Consider the following 19,349-nt stretch of genomic DNA (forward strand, 5'->3'; position numbering starts at 1 on the left):
GGGAGTTGGCATGTCTCCTCTTCGCAGTCTTTGCTGCACATCCAGGACTTTAGATCTTTGATGTCTTGACAGATGTTCATCATTTTCTCGTCCATATCCAGGGTGGCAGCTTTTCTTGTGTAACAGTGGAAGGCAGATAGGTGTTTGTAGGTGAGATTCTCATGCAGCTTAGGCTCCTGGATCCAGCCCAGCTGGTTGGGCCAAGTGTGTTTGGGAAGAATTTCAAGCTTGTCCTGGTAGAATGGGTTGTGATGGAGGTCAATCAATATGAGTTATTCTTTGTCTATATCAAAAAGTATGTTTTTTGGTTGAATGAATAACCTGACACAAACTCAAAACAAGGTACATGAACATACCACATAGTCCAAGACTGATTGGACATGCTTCACCATCTCCAGGATGTTTCTTTTCATCGGGAAACTTGTTACTTGTGTGATAAGCAGGAACAAGATAAGCACTTTGGAAGAGAGAGCATACAAGTTAGTTCTTAGCCCAAGCATAACCCATGATTGACCAGTTACAATTGGCGTTGAGGTGCAGAATAATTAGCAATGATATGAGGAACATGTTTTTATCAAAATACTTTTATCATATAATTGTGCATGAGAGGTATGGGACTCATGAATATCTCAAGCCACTGACAAACCCCAACTTCATGTTATCATCACCATAGGATCACGTAGTGTTGGATAATATTTTATCTAAGGTTGTAAATGATTTTCTGAGAGCATGTCTCCCATACACTACACTCAAGCGACATACTGTACAGTGTTAAAAAGATAACCAAGATATTCAATACTTACCACAACGGAGGTCCATGTCAAGAGAAGTAGCCAGTGTTGATCAGGTCACTTTGACGCTCACTGATGAAGTGCTTTCTCATATCCATTTATAAGAGAAAATGTGCTTATTAATTTCAGATAATGATCTTTTCAACATTAATTCATTCATGAGTTAGTATTAGTAATAACTAGCCTACTAAGAAAGGTGGCTGGAAAATGCTCATCAGAATAAGTGGAAATTTGTAGTTCTTGGGGCTTTCCTAATTATATTCAGTCACAGTAAGCCTGAAAGCCTCAAGCTGTTATATGTCGAATGGCTTCTTAAAGATATAGGGTATTGGCACAGGGTTCCTTAGAAAAAACTCCTTTACATACAGAGCAAGATTAATTTATATGGCCCTGTAGAGAAATCTGCAAGTGATAGAGAATCTGAGATCAACGGTCTCTGTGAGCACACAGACAGGAATTGGTGGAGGATACCCAAGATCATTGGTTATCACTGAGCTCAGTAATAATTCAGTGATATTCTGAATGGTATTGACAATCAAACATTCTTGAACATATGTCTTGTTCAATGCTAAATAGAATGTTCATATGTATTCCCACACACCTCAGTCTTTCTCCAGCCACCCCTCAAAATCCATGCTTTTAAAGCCATTTTTTAAGCATAACAACCAACGTATCTGATTGAAAAACAACCTACCTTTTTGAAATATCAAAAGAGTTTCCTCCTTGACAACTGTTTAAGTTTAGTTTTGTTTAAGTTAATGGGAACATTACATTTCCTTTTGAGCTGACAGTGATATCATTGTATCATTTATCTTGTGAAGACCTTTAACCACCTACTATATTCAGTTTATATGTGGATATTGCAATCACAATGACACTGTTGGTAGGTGAAATGCAATTTCATAGTGCCATCTTTGTTTTCGCTATTTGATAGTGACACCTTTGTTTTCGCTATTTGATAGTGACACCTTTGTTTTTTCCTATAGCTAGATTTACATTTATATACATTATACAGTAGTCATTAAGCAGACACTCTTATCCAAAGTGACTTATAATACATTGCATTCTCACTAAGTAGATGAGACAACCACATATCACAATCATGACATGTGAAACCTTTGAAAGCAAGTGCTAGTAGCAACTATAGTGCTAGAAAAAAAATCGAATTAGGTAAAGCAACGGTTTAGAGCCCATTTCATGCGTTGTTGGTGGGGGAGTGCTAGGAGGGGTGTAGGTCTGGGAGAGCCAAAGTGCAGTCTGAAGAGGTTTTCAGTCTGTGGCAGAGGTTGGGCAGTGACTGCTATGCTGACATTGGAAATGCAATTTTCAGAATAGAGTATTGTCCCAATTATTGATCTATTTGTTGCTTGTTATTTGCTTATCAGTAAGACTAGTCAAGTGGCTATGAGTTTAAGTCAACAACCATCTTAATGTCTCACAACTGTTATGATCAGCTTGCATTTCTAGCTCTATAGAAATGGATCATACAAATGACCTCTACTTTGATTGAAAGAAATAATATTTATTCAGAAAACAGGAAATTATAAGCATCGCACAATTCTGTAAAATGGCTTATAAACAATAAAAGGTATAAGACAACCAATGAATAGAACATTTTCAAAAAAAATAGTTAATAATTTTCATGTGTACGTTAACAAATTGTGTACATTAATAAATTACTGAAGGATCTAATTCAATAAATACATAATTAGATAAATAAAGGTATACATAAATAAATATAATAGATATATAACACAAATGCACAAATAGAAACAGAAACGTGTGTATCGTTCAACCTCCAAAGAAGAGCAAGAATGCTCTTCAGATGCTTATTTGGTTTTATTCAACTGCACATATCCCTCCAGCCACTTGAAGACATTGTACAGGACTTGGTAACCCATTATTTTCCTATAATAGATGTCGTTCGGAATATCATATATTTTCCCAATACATTTTGGATGATCCATGGCATATATGAATTGCTTCAGGATTTCATCAATATCCGTTTTAAATTCTCGAACAAAATCAACATCAGTAATTGTGTTGCTAAGGTGTTCCAGGTATTCTTTAATGGCACAGGAAGATTTTTGTATATCCCCAGAGACGTTGCTCACAGGCAGAATTATCCCAGTGATGGGCTTTTCTATGTCTTCTAGGTCTTCTCCCCCCAAAGTGCTGTTGATCTAAAGACAATACAAATCTTAGCACACTTTTAAATGCAGAAACAGCGCAATGGTTCTTTTTCATGTCATATTTCTTCTTTAAAATTATTATAAAATGATTTGGTAAATCGTTTTACCAAGTACAAAAAAAGCACCTACATTTATTTAACATTTCCAAAATGGGATTGATTGTATTTTCTACTTACATATTTTTCTTTGAGCTTTCTTGTTTTAGACACAAGTTTATTCAGAGTCTTGAATGACATGGATTGGTTCTGTCCCACTGGTATGGACGCTGTGCTGACAATCATTGCAATGACAGAGAGAAGTAGTCCTACAGAGAAGGCAGACAAACATAAGGGTAAACACAAAAATTCAGAAGTGTAACCCAAAATGCACCACTAATTAAAGTTTGATATCATACCAATGCATCACCTACACTTCTCTCTAGTTTGTTTAGATAAGTGAAATTTGCACTCATCTAAACTCACTCTGACATATCTACCTAATCAGTACTTTAGAAGAATTTGCTTTAGTTTCATACTCTCTACACTTTTTTTCAAGGACAGTAAAGAGACCAATCTACATTTTTAATTTCTAGCTTGAGTGTAGACTGCTGGTGACACAAAGTGGTGAGACTTACCTGTAGTTAGACGCATGGTGCAGATTTCTCAAGGAGATGTATTGATGAGTGCTTGTCTAGGTATGTCTGAAGGCTCATGATATTTGCTCGTATTTATATTTCAAAAATAGGATTTTTTTTACCTGTCTGGAAACCATTAACTGATGACTTCATAATCTGTCAAACAATCTCTTTATTGCAATTTAAACGTATTTCCGTTGAACACTTGATCAGTCAGATGATAAAAGCAATGAGATTTCCTTTGTGGGTACCCTTAGCACAGTGTTGGTGAGGTAATTGGTGGCCTCTTGGACATCTATGCTTGATATTATAAACGTTTAAACCATTGACTTGAATTTTAATGCGACTTTTCCTTTCTCCTACACACCTTTAAACATACCTCCTACATTAAGCTATATTTTCCCATGTTTATGGTGTGTGTGATGTGGGGGAAAGTGAAAGTTAATCACAGAATTGTCTTGACGTCTCTGGGTTACAGAGAGAAACCACAGAACTGAGTTAAAGAATAGGATTGTGTCTACATTAATATCTGTGTTTGGGCCTGAGTATAACTTTACAGTCCTTTGAGAGTCCAGTCCATAGATATAGAACATCTATATAGAACTGTTCTCTCTCTATGGTCCAGTCCACCTGCAGGAAAGTGGTGTAATGTTGATCCCTGGTGTGTGTTCTGTCAGCTGTTGCCAGGCAACCTCTCAGAGAGCTTCACAGCCAAAGCCAGCCACTCAATTGTAAACAGAAAACAGAGAAAGCCAAGTAACCCATCGGCCCTGACCTTTTAGGTATGGCATCCTGGACACTTTCCTCAGCTGTAGAGGAGCAGCTTCGCAGCCTCTGTCTGAGGGACTTTCCATGTGGTCATGGAAGTTGGGTGAGTACCCAAATCATTGATGTATGGCTGTATCAGATCCAGTTGGTGCATAAGGGGGCAGACAAATAGCTTATAATTGAAGAGCTGATAAAGCCGTTTTATATGTCGTCCACCTGTGGTCTGTACACAGTGGAATCTTTGAGTATGAGAATGAGATGGCCCAGATTACCTTTGATAAGCTAAGGAAGCTGTTTTTGTGCTCAGAGCAAATCCAGGGCGGGTGAATATGAGGAACAGAGCTGGGGATACATGGAGCAGGACGAAGAGAGAGAGGGAGCAGGCAGGGAGGAAGAGGAGGCCCTTATTGAGCTCTTGATCAGTCCCCTATCCCCATGGCGACATGAGGGCTCATGGAGCCCCCAAGCCCCAGTTCTGAGAGAACTGTCTGTCCGAGCACCTGAACATCTCCTTGGCAACATCATATTCAGCCACTTCAACACCCTACGTATCGTGGACAAGGGTGTGAGTATCCAAAGGATCTTGCTGATTCACAAGCATTATCCTGTGTTCACCTGTCCCCTGGCTCTGGATTCAGTTACTGTATAACCCTGTTCCTATTTAAATACTTAAACTAAACTTTTGTCAAGTAGCCAACAAAATAAAATGAGCCACCACTTTGGTCAGAACGGAGCAGGGTTAGGACAAACCCAGCAAAGTAATGTCAACCTTTCTGAAATCAAGGACTGGGTGGCATTGTTTGTAAGGCCCCTCTCCTGTTATACCTGTCTATCTGTTGGAATGTGTACCTAGACTGTACTGTACATGTATATGTTTTATTGTTTGTGTACATTAGGTCTCAGTTGTCGATGATGGCCTTCTAAGGTTTTCCAGTCTAAGAGAGTTGGTGCTGACTGCCAACAAAATCTCTGAGCTGCATGGAGGGCACCTCCCCTGTACTTTACGCGTGAGTCACAAACAGGGAGAGGAGGGCTATGGCACATTGACGCATATGTCCCACTGAATCACACCTGATGGATAGTTGTGTGGAAGGTTATCTCAAATGTGCTGCCCTGAGGTTTTAAATTGTACCTTGAAGTGGTAGATCAACATCTTTCTCTCACTCTTTCATGTCTTTCATGTCACAAGTTCTTTTGTGTCATAAACGTTGAATATTTTTCAGAACATTATAAGTATAGTTTCCGTTTTGACAAATCTGAATAAATATATAATAATAATAATAATAATAATAATAATAATAATAATAATAATAATAATATAAATGTGAATATATGTTTTTTGAAAGGTTTTGGAGCTTTACGCCAACCAGGTGTCCAGCCTTAAAGGTCTAAGCCACCAGCCTCTACCCAACCTGCAGCACCTGGGACTGGGCTGTAACAGGCTAGGCTCCCCAGCAGACATCCAGTATCTCACTGGAGCTCTCTGGTCAGTGCTCAGACACACACACACACACACACACACACACACACACACACACACACACACACACACACACACACACACACACACACATACACACACATATATATACACACACACAAAAGCTACTGATCAATATGTTCATTTACCAGATTCCAGCTATGGGCGGGAATATCCTTTATTATAATAGCAGCCATATGAACCCATGTGGGTGAAGCACAAACAAAAAGAAACAAGATATAACAACAGTAAAACCCAAATTATATTTCTCTATTTACTTGCTAGATAATCTACTCCCCATTTGAGAAATCTCCTTTATTATCTACAAATTGAAAGCAAGCTACACCATTGCTGTTCAGGTTACGAGGTCAATCAAACAATTTAAGTGGTAGATCAACATCGTTCTCTCACCAGTCACCACTTGCATTCTGTCTCCCACATCAGGCCACAGCTGGTATCTCTAGACCTGAGCTGCTCTGAGTTCCAGGGGCAGCAGGCCCTGGTGGATGCCCTTGGCACCCTGCCCTGCCTGAGGAGCCTGGTGCTTGAGGGGAACCCCCTAACATTGACCCCCTCCTACCCAGGCTTCACCTTAGACAGCCTTCCCCGGCTACTTTACCTGGACGCCTCGTGGGTGACACCAGATGATCGTCACCGCTTTGGAGGCCTGGCTAAGATGAGAGGTCAATAAGACTGTCAATCACACACCACACATGGGAAATATCCACTGTAGAGGGTATCAAACAGTCACTGTTGAGTATATACAAGTTGACTGTTGAGTAAAGATTAGACCTGTTTGCTTTCTTATCTTCAACCACAGTCACATTTAATTTTGGACAATGTCTCATATGGAATATGTGGAATGTTACTGATATGCAGACTGCTCTGTCTGTGTCAGGGCAATACAGGTGTGTGTGGTTATGGTCATGTTGCTTTGACAGACCTAATAGTGGACCAGGCCATGGTGACAGTGACAGTGCGAAGGATCCAGGGTGTTCCGGATCCCCTACTGGCTGTGGATGAGAGTGCACCTGAGTTCCCTGTTGTCAGCTATAGCTACTTCGTCACATACGAGTTCCTCAGCCAGCCACCCTCTAACCACAAGGCATGATTCCATTGCTGTTATACATTTTTTATTTATCAGGTTGTATTTCCTTCTTCTGCTAGCCTACTTGTCTGCCAAGTGCTTAGTTAATCAACAGACATACAGGCTCGATTGCAACACAACTTGAGAATGGGATGACCACATGCTGGTCTCTTGTTAAATTAGATACAGATTAGATAGATTAGGTATGAAAGAGATGATCCCTATTGCAACCAAGATTCCTCCTGTGACTAGAGCACTAGACTTATGAATTAGTATACACCTGGGGCTCATGTTATTATTAGATAATCTGGATTTCTCCCAAACATTTGCAAGCAACATGCCCCCTCCAGAGGACGCTTTAAACAGGTGCAACATAAACCTGCTTTTCGACCAGACTAATCATAGTTGGAGAAAATCTACAACATACACAATTACTTTTTTTTCTCAGTCATTTAAAGTAAAAACAATATATAAATGGTTTGCTCTGCAATTTCAATTAACTTATTATTCACAATATGGCTGTTGGCCATTGACCATAACTTTGGCCTACTTAATTGTGGTGAATGGTCTATTTATGTCCATTTATGCAATAGCCTATTGTATTATCTGAAATGAAAGCGTTCATCAACTTCATTCATCTACTTTAGGCGTGTGTAAGTAATCAAATGTAAGCACGCAGCTAATCGGCAAATCACCTCGTTTGGTTGCAATCGACCCATAATGTTACACAAATGTTGGTTGTAATTATTAATTAAGCCTTGTGCTATCTTGTATGATTTTGCTCTGATCACAGCAGAATGGCAGTGCCACTGCATCCACATCTGATACAGCGGCAGCTGAAGCAGAGAGGGAAGATAAGGGCATCATTGGTATCCATCAAAAAAGCTGTCAGGAGAAGTGGTCAAACACCAACACCCCAAAACCACACACCACAGCCATGATGATGCAGAGTGAGGAAACCTCCCATTGCCCTTTCGGTGGTAATCATGTTAATAATGACCTTAGTGTACCTGCTCCTAAATTAGATTCTCACTACCTCTACACACACAACTCACTTCAGCTACAGTAGCCTGTATCGGTATGACCATTAATCAGTGTCAACAATCGATCCGTATAAAATATACAGAGGGTTGTGCTAACAGATAGAGATGGGCCTGAATGACATCATCAATTTGCAATGGCTAAATACTTAACAGACAGATGATAACAACATTCCTGTAATCTCTCTCTCCCCACTGTTATCTCCCATCTCTCTCTCTCGCTACTGCTCTTCTCTGTTCTCCCTATACCTCTGTGTCTGTCTGATTTAATGTCCTCTTTTATGCAGTGACAAGAAATAGCACATCAAAGCTAACATGGGCAGAAAGCATGGACTTGGACTATACCAGTGTGCATTGTGTTGGTGACCTGGGGCCACTAAAGCACTTCCTCCTACGTGGGCTCTGGCTGACAGTCGTGGAGGAGAAGGTGATCAAATAAAATCTAACTTTATTCATTTAGCACATTTCATACACAAATGCAATGCAATGTAATTTACAGGAAGAATAAATATATTCTCATGCACGATTCCCAAACACCCACAACTGCATTTTGAACAATGTTGATACATTTCAGATCAATGTTTGGGTTGATGGAGAACAGGACTGACGTGTGGTGCTATCTGACTGTGTCAGTGTTTGGCTTTTTAGGTCCTGTCATGGCCAGTACCCCCAGGAGAGCACCCTGGACCAAAAACCCCCACAGAGAAGAAAGGGGGAAAAGATGTGAGGATACACAATCCCTCACTCCTTCTTATATCCTGCATATATACTATTGTCTATAATCACAAACTGAAGGGCATCACAAGGAACTTGTCAACATTGTCATTTGAGACTTGGGGAAGAATACAGTCTCACTTTACTGAAAAACAGGTTATATCATGTGAGGCAGAGGCTGTTTTATGTTTGTGCACACACATAACACAGTGGCAATGGGAAAGAGGAGGGAAGGTGACATTTCCATAATGGTTGAGGATGTTTCTAACAGATTAAAATACGTACCTTGCAACAGGAATATCCTGTAAGAAAAACCCTTAAAATCACAGGTATATCCATTTAAAATGAATACAAATGTGGAATTCCAGTAACTTAATTGTATGGCTGCATTCAGATTGGGTTCACCTGGTTTAATACTTATGCCTGTTTCGATGCATTTGCAGTACTCCTGCAACATTCAAGAATCAATTTATGGTAACAGACATGACTAGCACAACATACTCATTATGTTGTCTGTGTTGGCCAGTGTACACGTCCTGCCAGCAACACCTGTTCCAACCAAAAAACAAAGGACAAGAAGAAGAAGAAAGACTCAATATTGGACCTGGTCCAGGAAACTCCAGTCAGAAGAACCCTAGGCTCGGTCCATGTACCACTCCAGGAGTTGGTGTCAGGTGGTCAAAGGGTTGATGTCCTATGTGACCTTGGGGTGCTGCTCACAGACCAAAGCACCAGGGCCATGGTGTCCCGTGATAAGGTGTGTTTTTAGTGATTTAGTGAGACTAGGTATGTTGTAACATCCTACTGCTGTGTTAGCATTGTAAACATAGTCATTGTAGACATAGTGAGTAGCCCTTCCCAAGGTTTCTTCCATTTTTTATTTCCTGTAAGGTTTTATATGGGAGTTTTTCCTTGTCCTCTGCGAGGGTCTAAGTTTGGGGGGTGTCATGTGCCATCACTTATTGTCTTTTGCCTTTTGGCCATTATGAAAGCCTTTTAGACTGTAACAGTGATTAAGGGCTATACCAATCAAACAGAACTTAATTTTATTATCTATGGCTTTCTATTGCACATTTGGTCCGTATTGCTTGGGTTTTACTTGAATTAGTGCTTTAATTATCTATTACCATTGCTTGTATCATGTTGACATGTAGGCTACTACTGTTTATTTACTGTTTTCCTATTTCACTTTTCTTCTAATGTACTATTGTTTCTCTGACTTTTTATGTACAGCACTTTGAGCTTCAGTCTCTGTTCGAAAATGTGCTCTATAAATACACATACATTTTCTCTAGGACCTGAGTAAGAAAACCAAAGATGACAAGAAGAAGGAGGACAAGAAAAGTAAATCAGGAGGAGACAGTGCAGGGGGACAAAAGACTGCTGCACCCTCCAAAAGTGAGAAAAATAATCACATTCTAACCCTAGGCTCTATAGCAATACATTGTTTGTGGTAGATGTTGATAGAAAGAATTGCAGAATGAGTTACAGATAGGCTAGCTATCATATCAGGAGGAGAAAGAATTCCTGTGAAGGCTGTACAGCATCCTTGTTTGTTTAGTCAAAAAAGAAATAATGTCTTGCCACAAGGGATACAAGAACTACTTGGGTAAAAAAACATGCATGTGATCAAATATACATCGGCCAATCGACAGACATCATTTAGCCTACTGTATTTGATAAGGTCTCATGAATGGTCACGCCACTGGTTGAACCTGTATTGTGGTTGATGCTGGGAGTGATAAGTGGATGAGATTTCTGTCCAAAGCTTAGCCCTAGTGCATACCGACCTAGTGCATCACCTCCACCATCTTCCCTGCCTCATGCTTCTAGGTAAAGGAAAGGGACGGAAAGAGAGTGAAGCAGATGTCCGCATTGATGACACTGCTCACCACCAGTTGGAACCCATGACTGTAGAGTTCAGCTTGCATCTGGAGAAATGGCATTCTGCCTCTGAAGCCCATCTGCATCAACCAGAATGAGCCATTATCCCAAATCGACATGCGAAGAATAAAAACAACTGGCATGACAAAATTTTTAATTCACACACTTAATTTCATCATGTGTAACCTATTTCGTAATAATTTCAACCTGTATATTGCAAGATTAAGAATGTTGGGAAATCAGGCCAACCATTTGGAACTGCGTTTCACCACAACCAGTGATGGTGAGTGATCAAGTTAGATGTGACAAGAACTATCAAATCAGTTGACATACAGGTTGGTATGACGATGTTGGTATGAAGATGTTAATGCTTTGTATACTGCTGCAGACTGGGGGATCGATCAAAGGGTTAAAACACTACAAGGACTGAGGAAGAACTCAGTTCTTGGTTCAGACCATTCAGCTGGACCCTGAGTATGGGCTTGTCCTGCTGCCTGATTACACCAAGTAAAAGATTCCCTAAACACAGAAGTTGTCACTGTCCTTTATTTTCTTACAATATGGACTAAACATATTAAAATCCTACTGTTACAAGGATAGCAGCTATCTCTTCACAAGGTTCACAAATAGGGGAAAGGGAAAGACTGTTTAATATTTTTGTAACAGAATCTAAAAAAGAAGTCAAAACAATATAATCTAAAATCATGCACAATCATTTTGTGGATGAAAAATGCAAAGTGGAGTACTTAAATTAATTAGCCATGACACAATGTTTCCTCCACAATGTTCCCTCAGTCCTCAACCTCTCTGGAAGCTGTAATTTCAAAAATGTATTATGATACCTCAATGAGAGTAGAATAGCTGTCTCTGTAGTCAAAACAAGGACAATGGATAATGATTAAGGGCTTCTTACGCGATATATTCGATTGTATTGGCCATAAATACCACAACAAATAGCCTAAACGTGATTGGTTGGGTAAATGTCACGCCTTGCAGGACTGGAATGACAGATGTTCCCATTTTCTCTGTACGTTCAGACCGTTTGATGGTTACATTTCACCAGACACGTCTTGAACTCAACTTTGATGGTAAACTGTGTGCCATTTCTAAGCAATAAGTAAGTGAACATTTTATTTGTCAAATAATGAATTGCTTGTGATAAAAAAATTAAATTAGAAAGAGCTTGCTAGCTCGAAATATTTCTCATTAAAGGCAACTAAAATCAGTAGCATTCAGTAGTTAGGGTTCATTTGACCAGTTTTCTCCTCTGAGGAACAGTGGGAATGATTGTTTTAACAAATACTGGTCGCAGGCCGATTGGTAATTTGATACATATGAACAAATGAATATATATATGAACAAATCAATGTAGCCTATACAAGAAGCCTATATACTTAATTAATTGATCATATTGATATATGTACAGTCATGTACATGTCTGCCTCCAAAATTAATCTGTATGTCCTGACTCCTGACACATAATTGTCTAATGCAAACATACAATTAATGACACAGTATGTAGCCTATGTGTGTTCAATGTACTATTTGTATTGAATACAATTTAGATATACAGTGCTCTGCGTAAGTAATTAGACAGTGAAGCATTTTTTCTTCTTTTGGCTCAATACAGTACTCAAAACATTTGCCTTGAAATAGGGCGACGATGTATACAAAATGTTATCATTTCTAAATGGTGAAACCAACAGTACACACATACCGTCAAATAAAAGCTACTTTAACCTCATATTAATTAGTAATTAACTATTGTTTTTCGACATACCTATTATTATTATTATTATTATTATTATTATTATTATTAGGTGGGCTTGCTTGAGCAAGTCCAACTATTGTTCTTCTACATACTTATTATTAGGTGGGTTTGCTTAAGCAAGTCTAACTATTGTTCTTCGACATACTTATTATTATTAGGTGGGGTTGCTACAGCAAGTCCAACTATTGTTCTTCGACGTATTTATTATTATTAGGTGGGCTTGCTTCAGTAATTGTTCAAATTCTTCCATCTGCTACTCCTCTATTCGCACCAATCCAACTTTAAAAGAGAGGTCTAACTCACGTTGCTATGACTTTGCTATGGACGTTGCTATGGTTTTGATAGCTATTACACTTTTTAAACGTTATAAAATGCACTTTTTCACCCTTTAACTTTTTCTACCTACTCCCCTGAAGTACCCCTGGCTCATCCTATCTATCTATTTATCTATCTAACCTTATATCCATCCAACCAACCAATCAAACCATCTCTAACTTTATCCGCTATCATAATAATACTATCTCACTTTCTTTCAGCTACCCAGGACCACAACGTTTCTTCTGGAACTTATTTTTCTATTTATTATTATTATTATTCCAATTCTTCCACCTGCTACTCCAATACAACTTTTAAACGTGCAGCGAAGTCTAACGCGCGTTGCTATGACTTTTAGTTTTGTTACCTATTAAACTTTTTAAACGTTACAAACTTGAAAGTGCACTTTTTAACATAGAGGTCTATGGAAACCAAAAGATGCCATTTTTGATCTTTCTATACCTCCCCTTTCTCATCTATCCTCTCTTTCATATATCCATTCATCCAGCCAATCAACCAACCAATCTCACTTTCTTTCAACTACCCAGAAAATCTTCATCAACCCTGATAAAAGCTTTCTGATACCTATTAAATTTTTTAAACTATTAAGCATTTTGTCACTCCAAAAACTCTCATCCGGTTAACCAACCAACTCTACCACTCAACCAACCAACTCTCATCCGGTTAACCAACCCACTCCACTGAAGTACCCCTGGCTCATCCTATTTATCCATCTGTCTATCTATCTATCTATCTATCTATCTATCTATCTATCTATCTATCTATCTATCTATCTATCTAACATTCTATCCATCCATCCAACCAACCAACCAACCAAACAAACCATCTCTAACTTTATCCGCTACCATAATAAGACTCTCACTTTCTTTCAATTTCCCAGCAAATGTATCTATCAATCGAAACATCTTTAAATGTTTAAAATGGGTTAGTGAGTATAGAGCCAAAAGAAGAATAAATGCTTCACTGTTCCATGACTTACACGGGGCACTGTACATGAGAAATACATTTGCAGAGTATTTCTAAACAATTCCACCAGCTGACAATGCTCTTCAGACAAAATAAATTCTTGTTATTTTAGAAATGCTTGTTAATTTATCTTGACGTTCTATTTCAGAGCCATGTGGATCCTCTACAGTTCATGCCTTGGTAGATGGCACTGGCGTTTTCTTATGGGGATTGCTGTGTTTATCTGTTTCCTCTTTGTGATGATGGACCTCATTACCCAGCTACCAGGGAAGAGTGTGCTTAAACTGCGATGGATGGACCACACTAGGTGGCACTGGGAGAGGAACTCCTCAGCAACTGTCAGACCATCACCACTGTCTCCTGTAGATGTCTTCAGATGCTCCCTGAATGACAGTAAGAAGGACATTCCAGAGACTATCCCAAATCTCCACCGTAACTTCCTCATGTACAAACACTGCAGAAATTTCCCCCGCCTGTTGGCTCCTACACCCTGTGAGGATGACCTCTTCCTCCTCCTAGCCATTAAGTCCACAGCCACCCAGGTGGACCGCAGGACTGCACTCCGGAGCACTTGGGGGAAGAATGGTTACATTCAGGGTAGAAGAGTCAAACTGTTGTTCCTGGTGGCCAAGTCACAAGACAGAATACAGGGATACCCGCTGCAGCAGCTACTAGAGTTAGAGAGCAGGCAATTTGGGGACATCTTGCAGTGGGATTTTGTCGATAGTTTTTTCAACCTGACCCTTAAAGAAGTCCACTTCCTCAGCTGGTTCAGTGAGGAGTGCCAGTGGGCCAAATTTGTGTTCAAAGGGGATGATGATGTTTTTGTTCACACCAGCAATTTAGTTGAATTTGTTAAGGACCACAACCCCTCTGAGCAACTGTTTGCTGGTGACATCATTTTCAGTGCTCATCCAATCCGGAACCCCAAAAGAAAGTACTTTGTACCTGCTGAGATGTACCCTGGCAATCAGTATCCTCCATACGCTGGGGGTGGGGGCTACCTGATGTCACGTCAGACTGTGCTAAGCCTGAGTGTGGCAGCTTTGAGCACTGACCTGTTCCCCATTGATGATGTCTATGTGGGCATGTGCCTGTTGAAGCTTAATGTTACACTGACACTTCACTCAGGCTTCAAGACCTTTGGTTTCCATCAGGTGATGTCACACTTCAACCCCTGCATCTACAAAGAGATTATGCTGGTGCACAAACTTAACCCCACAGAGATGTGGACCATGTGGTCTCTACTACAGGACCCTGATCTGCACTGCTTTAAAAATGTGTGAAGCTCTGGTGTTTTCTGTTTGGTCTCCCTTGTCAATAGACAATGTCTATAATGTAATTCTGCCAATTATGCCAACTTTGACAGGGGAAGATCACTGAATAATCACTTCATTAAACCAGGATCTGTTCCAATTCATTACCCTTCACCCTGAGGTGTGCAATCGTGCACTTCCCCTCATGTATTTAAAATAATAGAATTGATGCAAGCATATTCCTTACACCAGTCCATACTGTTTAAACCCATGAGGGGGAGTGAAGAAGTGCACACATCAGGAGAAGGGTAGAGAATCACAGCACAACGCTGGCTTAACAATTAATTATCCCATGATCATCCTATCAAATTTTGCAGCAATTGATCCCTGGAATGTTATGAGATGTGATTAACATGGAACTATGAAAGCATTTGCTGCAGCCCAATCAACACTTAACACAAATAAAGACCAGGGGCACTCTTATTTATCCATGAATTTCATTTATTTATTTTTCTACAGATATTCAACATTCAAAAGCTAGGTAAAGAAATTCATAAGCATCATACCATCAGTTTACAATATTTTATCCCCATAAAAATGATAATTTAATTGTGTAATGTTCTTGTAAAGGCCATTTTAAAGGAACCAAGGATTTTGAACAGAGGAGGAGAGGGATAAAGTGTGTGCAGTGCTTTAGGTTTCTTAAGCAGCTCCCTCCTTGACCACCATCTCGCTGTCCGATGCAGCCTAAATGAGGTCTTAAGCCAAGTATCACTGCTTCAAGCCCACCAGGCGCTAGCCACGCCCCTCTCCATGCATCCACCACGCAATTATCACAGACAGATTGACAAACAACCTTTTTAAAAGTGCAAAGTATTACCAAGCGTAAAAAAATAAACTATAGCCTTGTCCATCTTTTGCACAAACTGAAGTGTAGAACAAACAAACCGTGGATTTCTTTAACAAGTAATTTACCATTCCGAATAATACCTTAAAATCACAATACCTATGCATTTCTGCCCCCTTTACCAGTCAATGGTGTGTGAACATAGTGTGGGTGCTGATAATCAAGTTGATAGATTTTAGGGGGGAGATCATTCTCCCATAAGAGCGCTTAGGGGCTTGAGCAAGACAGACTTATAACAGAAACAAATGCACGCGCACACATGTACAGTAAAGAACCCTATGTGCACTTGTGCACTTCAGTATTTGAGTAATGTGCAAAAGAGGAGATTGTCCAAAGATGGTGCTGGAAGGCTTTAGAAGGTCTGGTCATCGTTACAGGAGTCCGTCCAATGTCCAAAAACCTCACAGATGTCACAATAGGGTCGCTCCTCATCCTTACTGCCATGATATGTGGTGTGGGGTGGAGAGTCAGGCGTCTGCATCTGGGTAGGGCAATCCTCTGTATCATGGAGGTCGAAGCAGTCACAGATGTCACAGAACAACCTTGGGGGAGGCTTCTTCTTGGAGGGGCCTTCGTTAAAACTGAAGAGGAGAGGGGTAGTTGAAATACAGGAAAAGGGTGAGTATGTATGAATGACAAGAGAAATGGTACAGAGCAAGGACAAGTAAACAAGACTGACAAGATGGTATCGGTCGAAACAACCATCTGTTTAAAGGTCCATGCTCTAATACAACAATACAACTCTGTATTTTTCATTTGTTTAAGAGCGTGGGAGTTGGCTGACCCATCATAGTTGTCCATCTCGCTGGCATTATTCCCGTTAAGCGCAGCCTCTGCCATCTTCTCCAGCTTGCCCTTGAGGTCCTCATTCTTCTTCTGCAGATCCACGATGACAGAGTTCAGAAACTCAATCTGCCCCAGAGAAAAAGTGATGTCACTTACATAGCCACATATCAGAGTTCTCTGTCATGCAGCACCAACTCTACAAAAATGTGATACTTTGTCAAATGGAAAACAGGTACAATAGATCATCCAATAGCATTCCCATCTTGCTGAGTGCAAAGATCACACAAGCTGTTAGTAAATTGACCCCTTTTGCTAACCCACAAGAGAACCACAACCTTCACAAACGTGTTTGGCCAGTTCCTGTTATGAAAACACACCAAACAATGAGGGCAACAATGAACAGTACCCCACTGGATCGTCCACCAATGAAAAATCATAGCATCAAAGCATGTGTCAATTCATACTCAGTTTGGATGAGTAAATTCATCAATGTCAGCTTCAGAAATAAATGTCAGAAAATTTGGCAAATAGCATATATCCCCAAAACATAGGATCCTACCCTAACCCAAACAGTTATGGATGTAAATACTGATGGTAAATGTCAATAAAAAGGCTTGATTCTTCCTTAGGAGACGACCAGAGATGTAAACATTTTCAGGAACAGGAACATTCAGAGATTATTCAGAACACAACAGAACAGCGTAGACCAAGAACCATAGTGATATCAACAGATACAACATGCATGAGTGGAGCTGATGAAAAACAGTAACAAACCGCTGCCTGATTGTGGGGTAGCATTGCCAACATCAGGGACAGGGGAAGAGGAGGAGCGATATGAAGAAGAGGAGGAGGGATATGAGGAAGAGGAGGAGAGAGGAGACAAAACAAAGATCAAAATTAGAAGGACCCATCTAATGTCAGACAACAGACAAGTCATCACTGACAGATGTGAAAATACTAAAACAACCCAAGAAGAAAAGTAGGCAGCAAGCATTACAGCAAGATCACTGAAGAACCTCAGACAAACTAATAGGATAAGCAAAGAAGAGAATATTTGAGAAATCACTGTGGGATGATAACGTTACAGCCTAAAGTGAATCAAATAAAAAAAAATATATATATGTTTACCCTACGGTATGCAAGATCTGGTATAAGTACTGTAGTCCAGAGGCCTATGCCCATGACAAGAAAAGTTTTATATCACATCTAGTTTATTCATTATGCATCAGTTTCACATACCACTTGTCTGAGGCTCTACAGTGAGTTCATATTAATTGTATGCCTACATTGCCAATCATGGACATGGCAGACATGGGCATCAATAATGAGAGCAGTTTGGTGTTAGCAGAGCATTCATAGCCATTTCATAAGCTAATTTGCATTCATTTAAGCGGCATTTCCACACTACAGCCAAATAGCAGGCCCTATAGTTATTGCATGGAAACATCTCTTAAGTGAATGAAAAAGTGATTAATTCATCAATTTAATTCACTGGGCCAAATGTGGTCATAATGAAAGACATGCATATACCTGGCTCTCTGTAGTTGTTTCTTCCTCCCTTAGTTGGTCCAGAGCAGCATCACCTGGAAAAGAAACATCCAAGAGAATGTGAATCTAACCACTGAGTGAGAGCCAAGTGCTACCTAGAAACGACGTCTTGATTTGTTTGCCAAGTCCTACCTGAGGAACTGATGACTGTGTCCTGCCCTCCAGCCAGGCTCTTCTCCAGGCTCTGCACCCGATGCTGCAGCTCAGCCTTGTCCCTCTCCAGAGACTGAACAGCAGACTGCAGCGTCTTTGCTTTGGCACTCTCCCCACGCAGCACTGATAGCTGCTCAGAGGGAAATAAACATATATACAATGTTGTAAGAAATCATATTCTTTTGGACTGAAACTACAATTCAGTCTACATTCTATAAACAGGAAGGAAAAGGTAAAAAGGTAAAGATGCCCGAACTACAGCCACGAAACAGAGAGCGGGTCAGATAGTTAATTACCATATCTCACAATCAGTGTATGGATGCCTCGTATGAAAGGCTAAGGAAAGGGCAACCATCAAGATGTTTAGACATGGGGAAAAGCACCAACTCCCCACATTCTCACCTCACTCTTCAGTGTCTCCAATTCCTGATCTTTCTCTGAGATCAAGGCACTGCTTTTATTGATGGACTTCTGGAGAGTGGCTTTCTCCTTGTCTAACTCCTTCTTCAAAGTACTCTCTCTGTCAAGAACAAAACACATGATTCGTAAGTCTTTACTCTCACTCTACAGGGGATTAAAAGAGCATTGATCCCCATTTGAGTCAAGCCCTTTGTTTAAATGACCACCAGCAGCCAACATGTTTCATGCATGTGACATGAATTTCCTGATTGCAAAAATTCTGACAGGTAAAGTTCCATCTTTATAATACAAATCTATTTCCCCACATAAATATATACCACTTGATAAGAGGCATACAATAAGATGACATACTGAAAGACAATGGCATACAATCTAGCCAAAGAACACAAAGAATGAAAGTTGACGTGGAGCCGATAACAATAACATAGCATGACAGTGTAAGACTCTCTTCGGATTACAATGGTTTCTGTTTACAAGCACAATGGGATAAAACAGGCTTTAAAATTGACAGATGTGAAAAACAGGTAGGGTGAGAGAATATGCAAAATGGTTTCTGTTAAATACAATCATTCCAGAGGCTTCACATTTCACGTTACCATTCATAATCAACCAGATGAGAAATGTGAGTGTCCAATAC

At 39.9% G+C, this 19,349-nt stretch overlaps 3 protein-coding genes across 6 annotated transcripts in view; 2 read left to right on the plus strand and 1 right to left on the minus strand.

Moving 5' to 3' along the window:
• Window positions 1-4,380: 4,380 nt before the first annotated feature.
• Window positions 4,381-10,958, plus strand: LOC310807026 (leucine-rich repeat-containing protein 43-like; the record flags this gene model as incomplete). The annotated part of the gene is made up of 12 exons (XM_083673304.1): window positions 4,381-4,467; window positions 4,672-4,929; window positions 5,261-5,371; window positions 5,711-5,850; window positions 6,289-6,527; window positions 6,786-6,949; window positions 7,725-7,881; window positions 8,259-8,398; window positions 8,620-8,694; window positions 9,212-9,442; window positions 9,981-10,083; window positions 10,519-10,958. The coding sequence occupies 12 exons, from the start codon at window positions 4,381-4,383 to the stop codon at window positions 10,665-10,667; spliced, it is 1,854 nt and encodes a 617-aa protein (XP_083529430.1). The 3' UTR covers window positions 10,668-10,958.
• Window positions 10,959-11,623: 665 nt separating this feature from the next.
• On the plus strand, window positions 11,624-15,387 carry LOC310807200 (N-acetyllactosaminide beta-1,3-N-acetylglucosaminyltransferase 4-like). The gene is made up of 2 exons (XM_083673555.1): window positions 11,624-11,686; window positions 13,791-15,387. The coding sequence occupies exons 1-2, from the start codon at window positions 11,655-11,657 to the stop codon at window positions 14,926-14,928; spliced, it is 1,170 nt and encodes a 389-aa protein (XP_083529681.1). The 5' UTR covers window positions 11,624-11,654; the 3' UTR covers window positions 14,929-15,387.
• Window positions 15,385-19,349, minus strand: part of clip1a (CAP-GLY domain containing linker protein 1a) — a 34,013-nt gene continuing 30,048 nt past the window's right edge. For all 4 annotated transcript variants that reach the window (XM_083673552.1, XM_083673553.1, XM_083673554.1 and 1 more), the window contains 5 exons: window positions 18,695-18,812; window positions 18,272-18,422; window positions 18,122-18,174; window positions 16,590-16,717; window positions 15,385-16,386 (listed from right to left, as the gene is read on the minus strand). In XM_083673552.1, coding sequence (XP_083529678.1) covers window positions 16,158-16,386; window positions 16,590-16,717; window positions 18,122-18,174; window positions 18,272-18,422; window positions 18,695-18,812 — 679 coding nt within the window. In that variant the 3' untranslated portion in view covers window positions 15,385-16,157. The remainder of the gene's footprint in view (window positions 16,387-16,589; window positions 16,718-18,121; window positions 18,175-18,271; window positions 18,423-18,694; window positions 18,813-19,349) is intronic.

Source organism: Argentina silus (genome assembly GCF_951799395.1).
Source record: "Argentina silus genome assembly, chromosome: 7".
Lineage (NCBI taxonomy): Eukaryota > Metazoa > Chordata > Actinopteri > Argentiniformes > Argentinidae > Argentina > Argentina silus.

Coding starts and splice junctions, on each gene's coding strand:
- LOC310807200 (XM_083673555.1), top strand. CDS start 11,655: ATGGTAAACTGTGTGCCATTTCTAAGCAATAA. Junction 11,687..13,790: donor GTGCCATTTCTAAGCAATAA/GTAAGTGAACAT, acceptor GTTCTATTTCAG/AGCCATGTGGATCCTCTACA.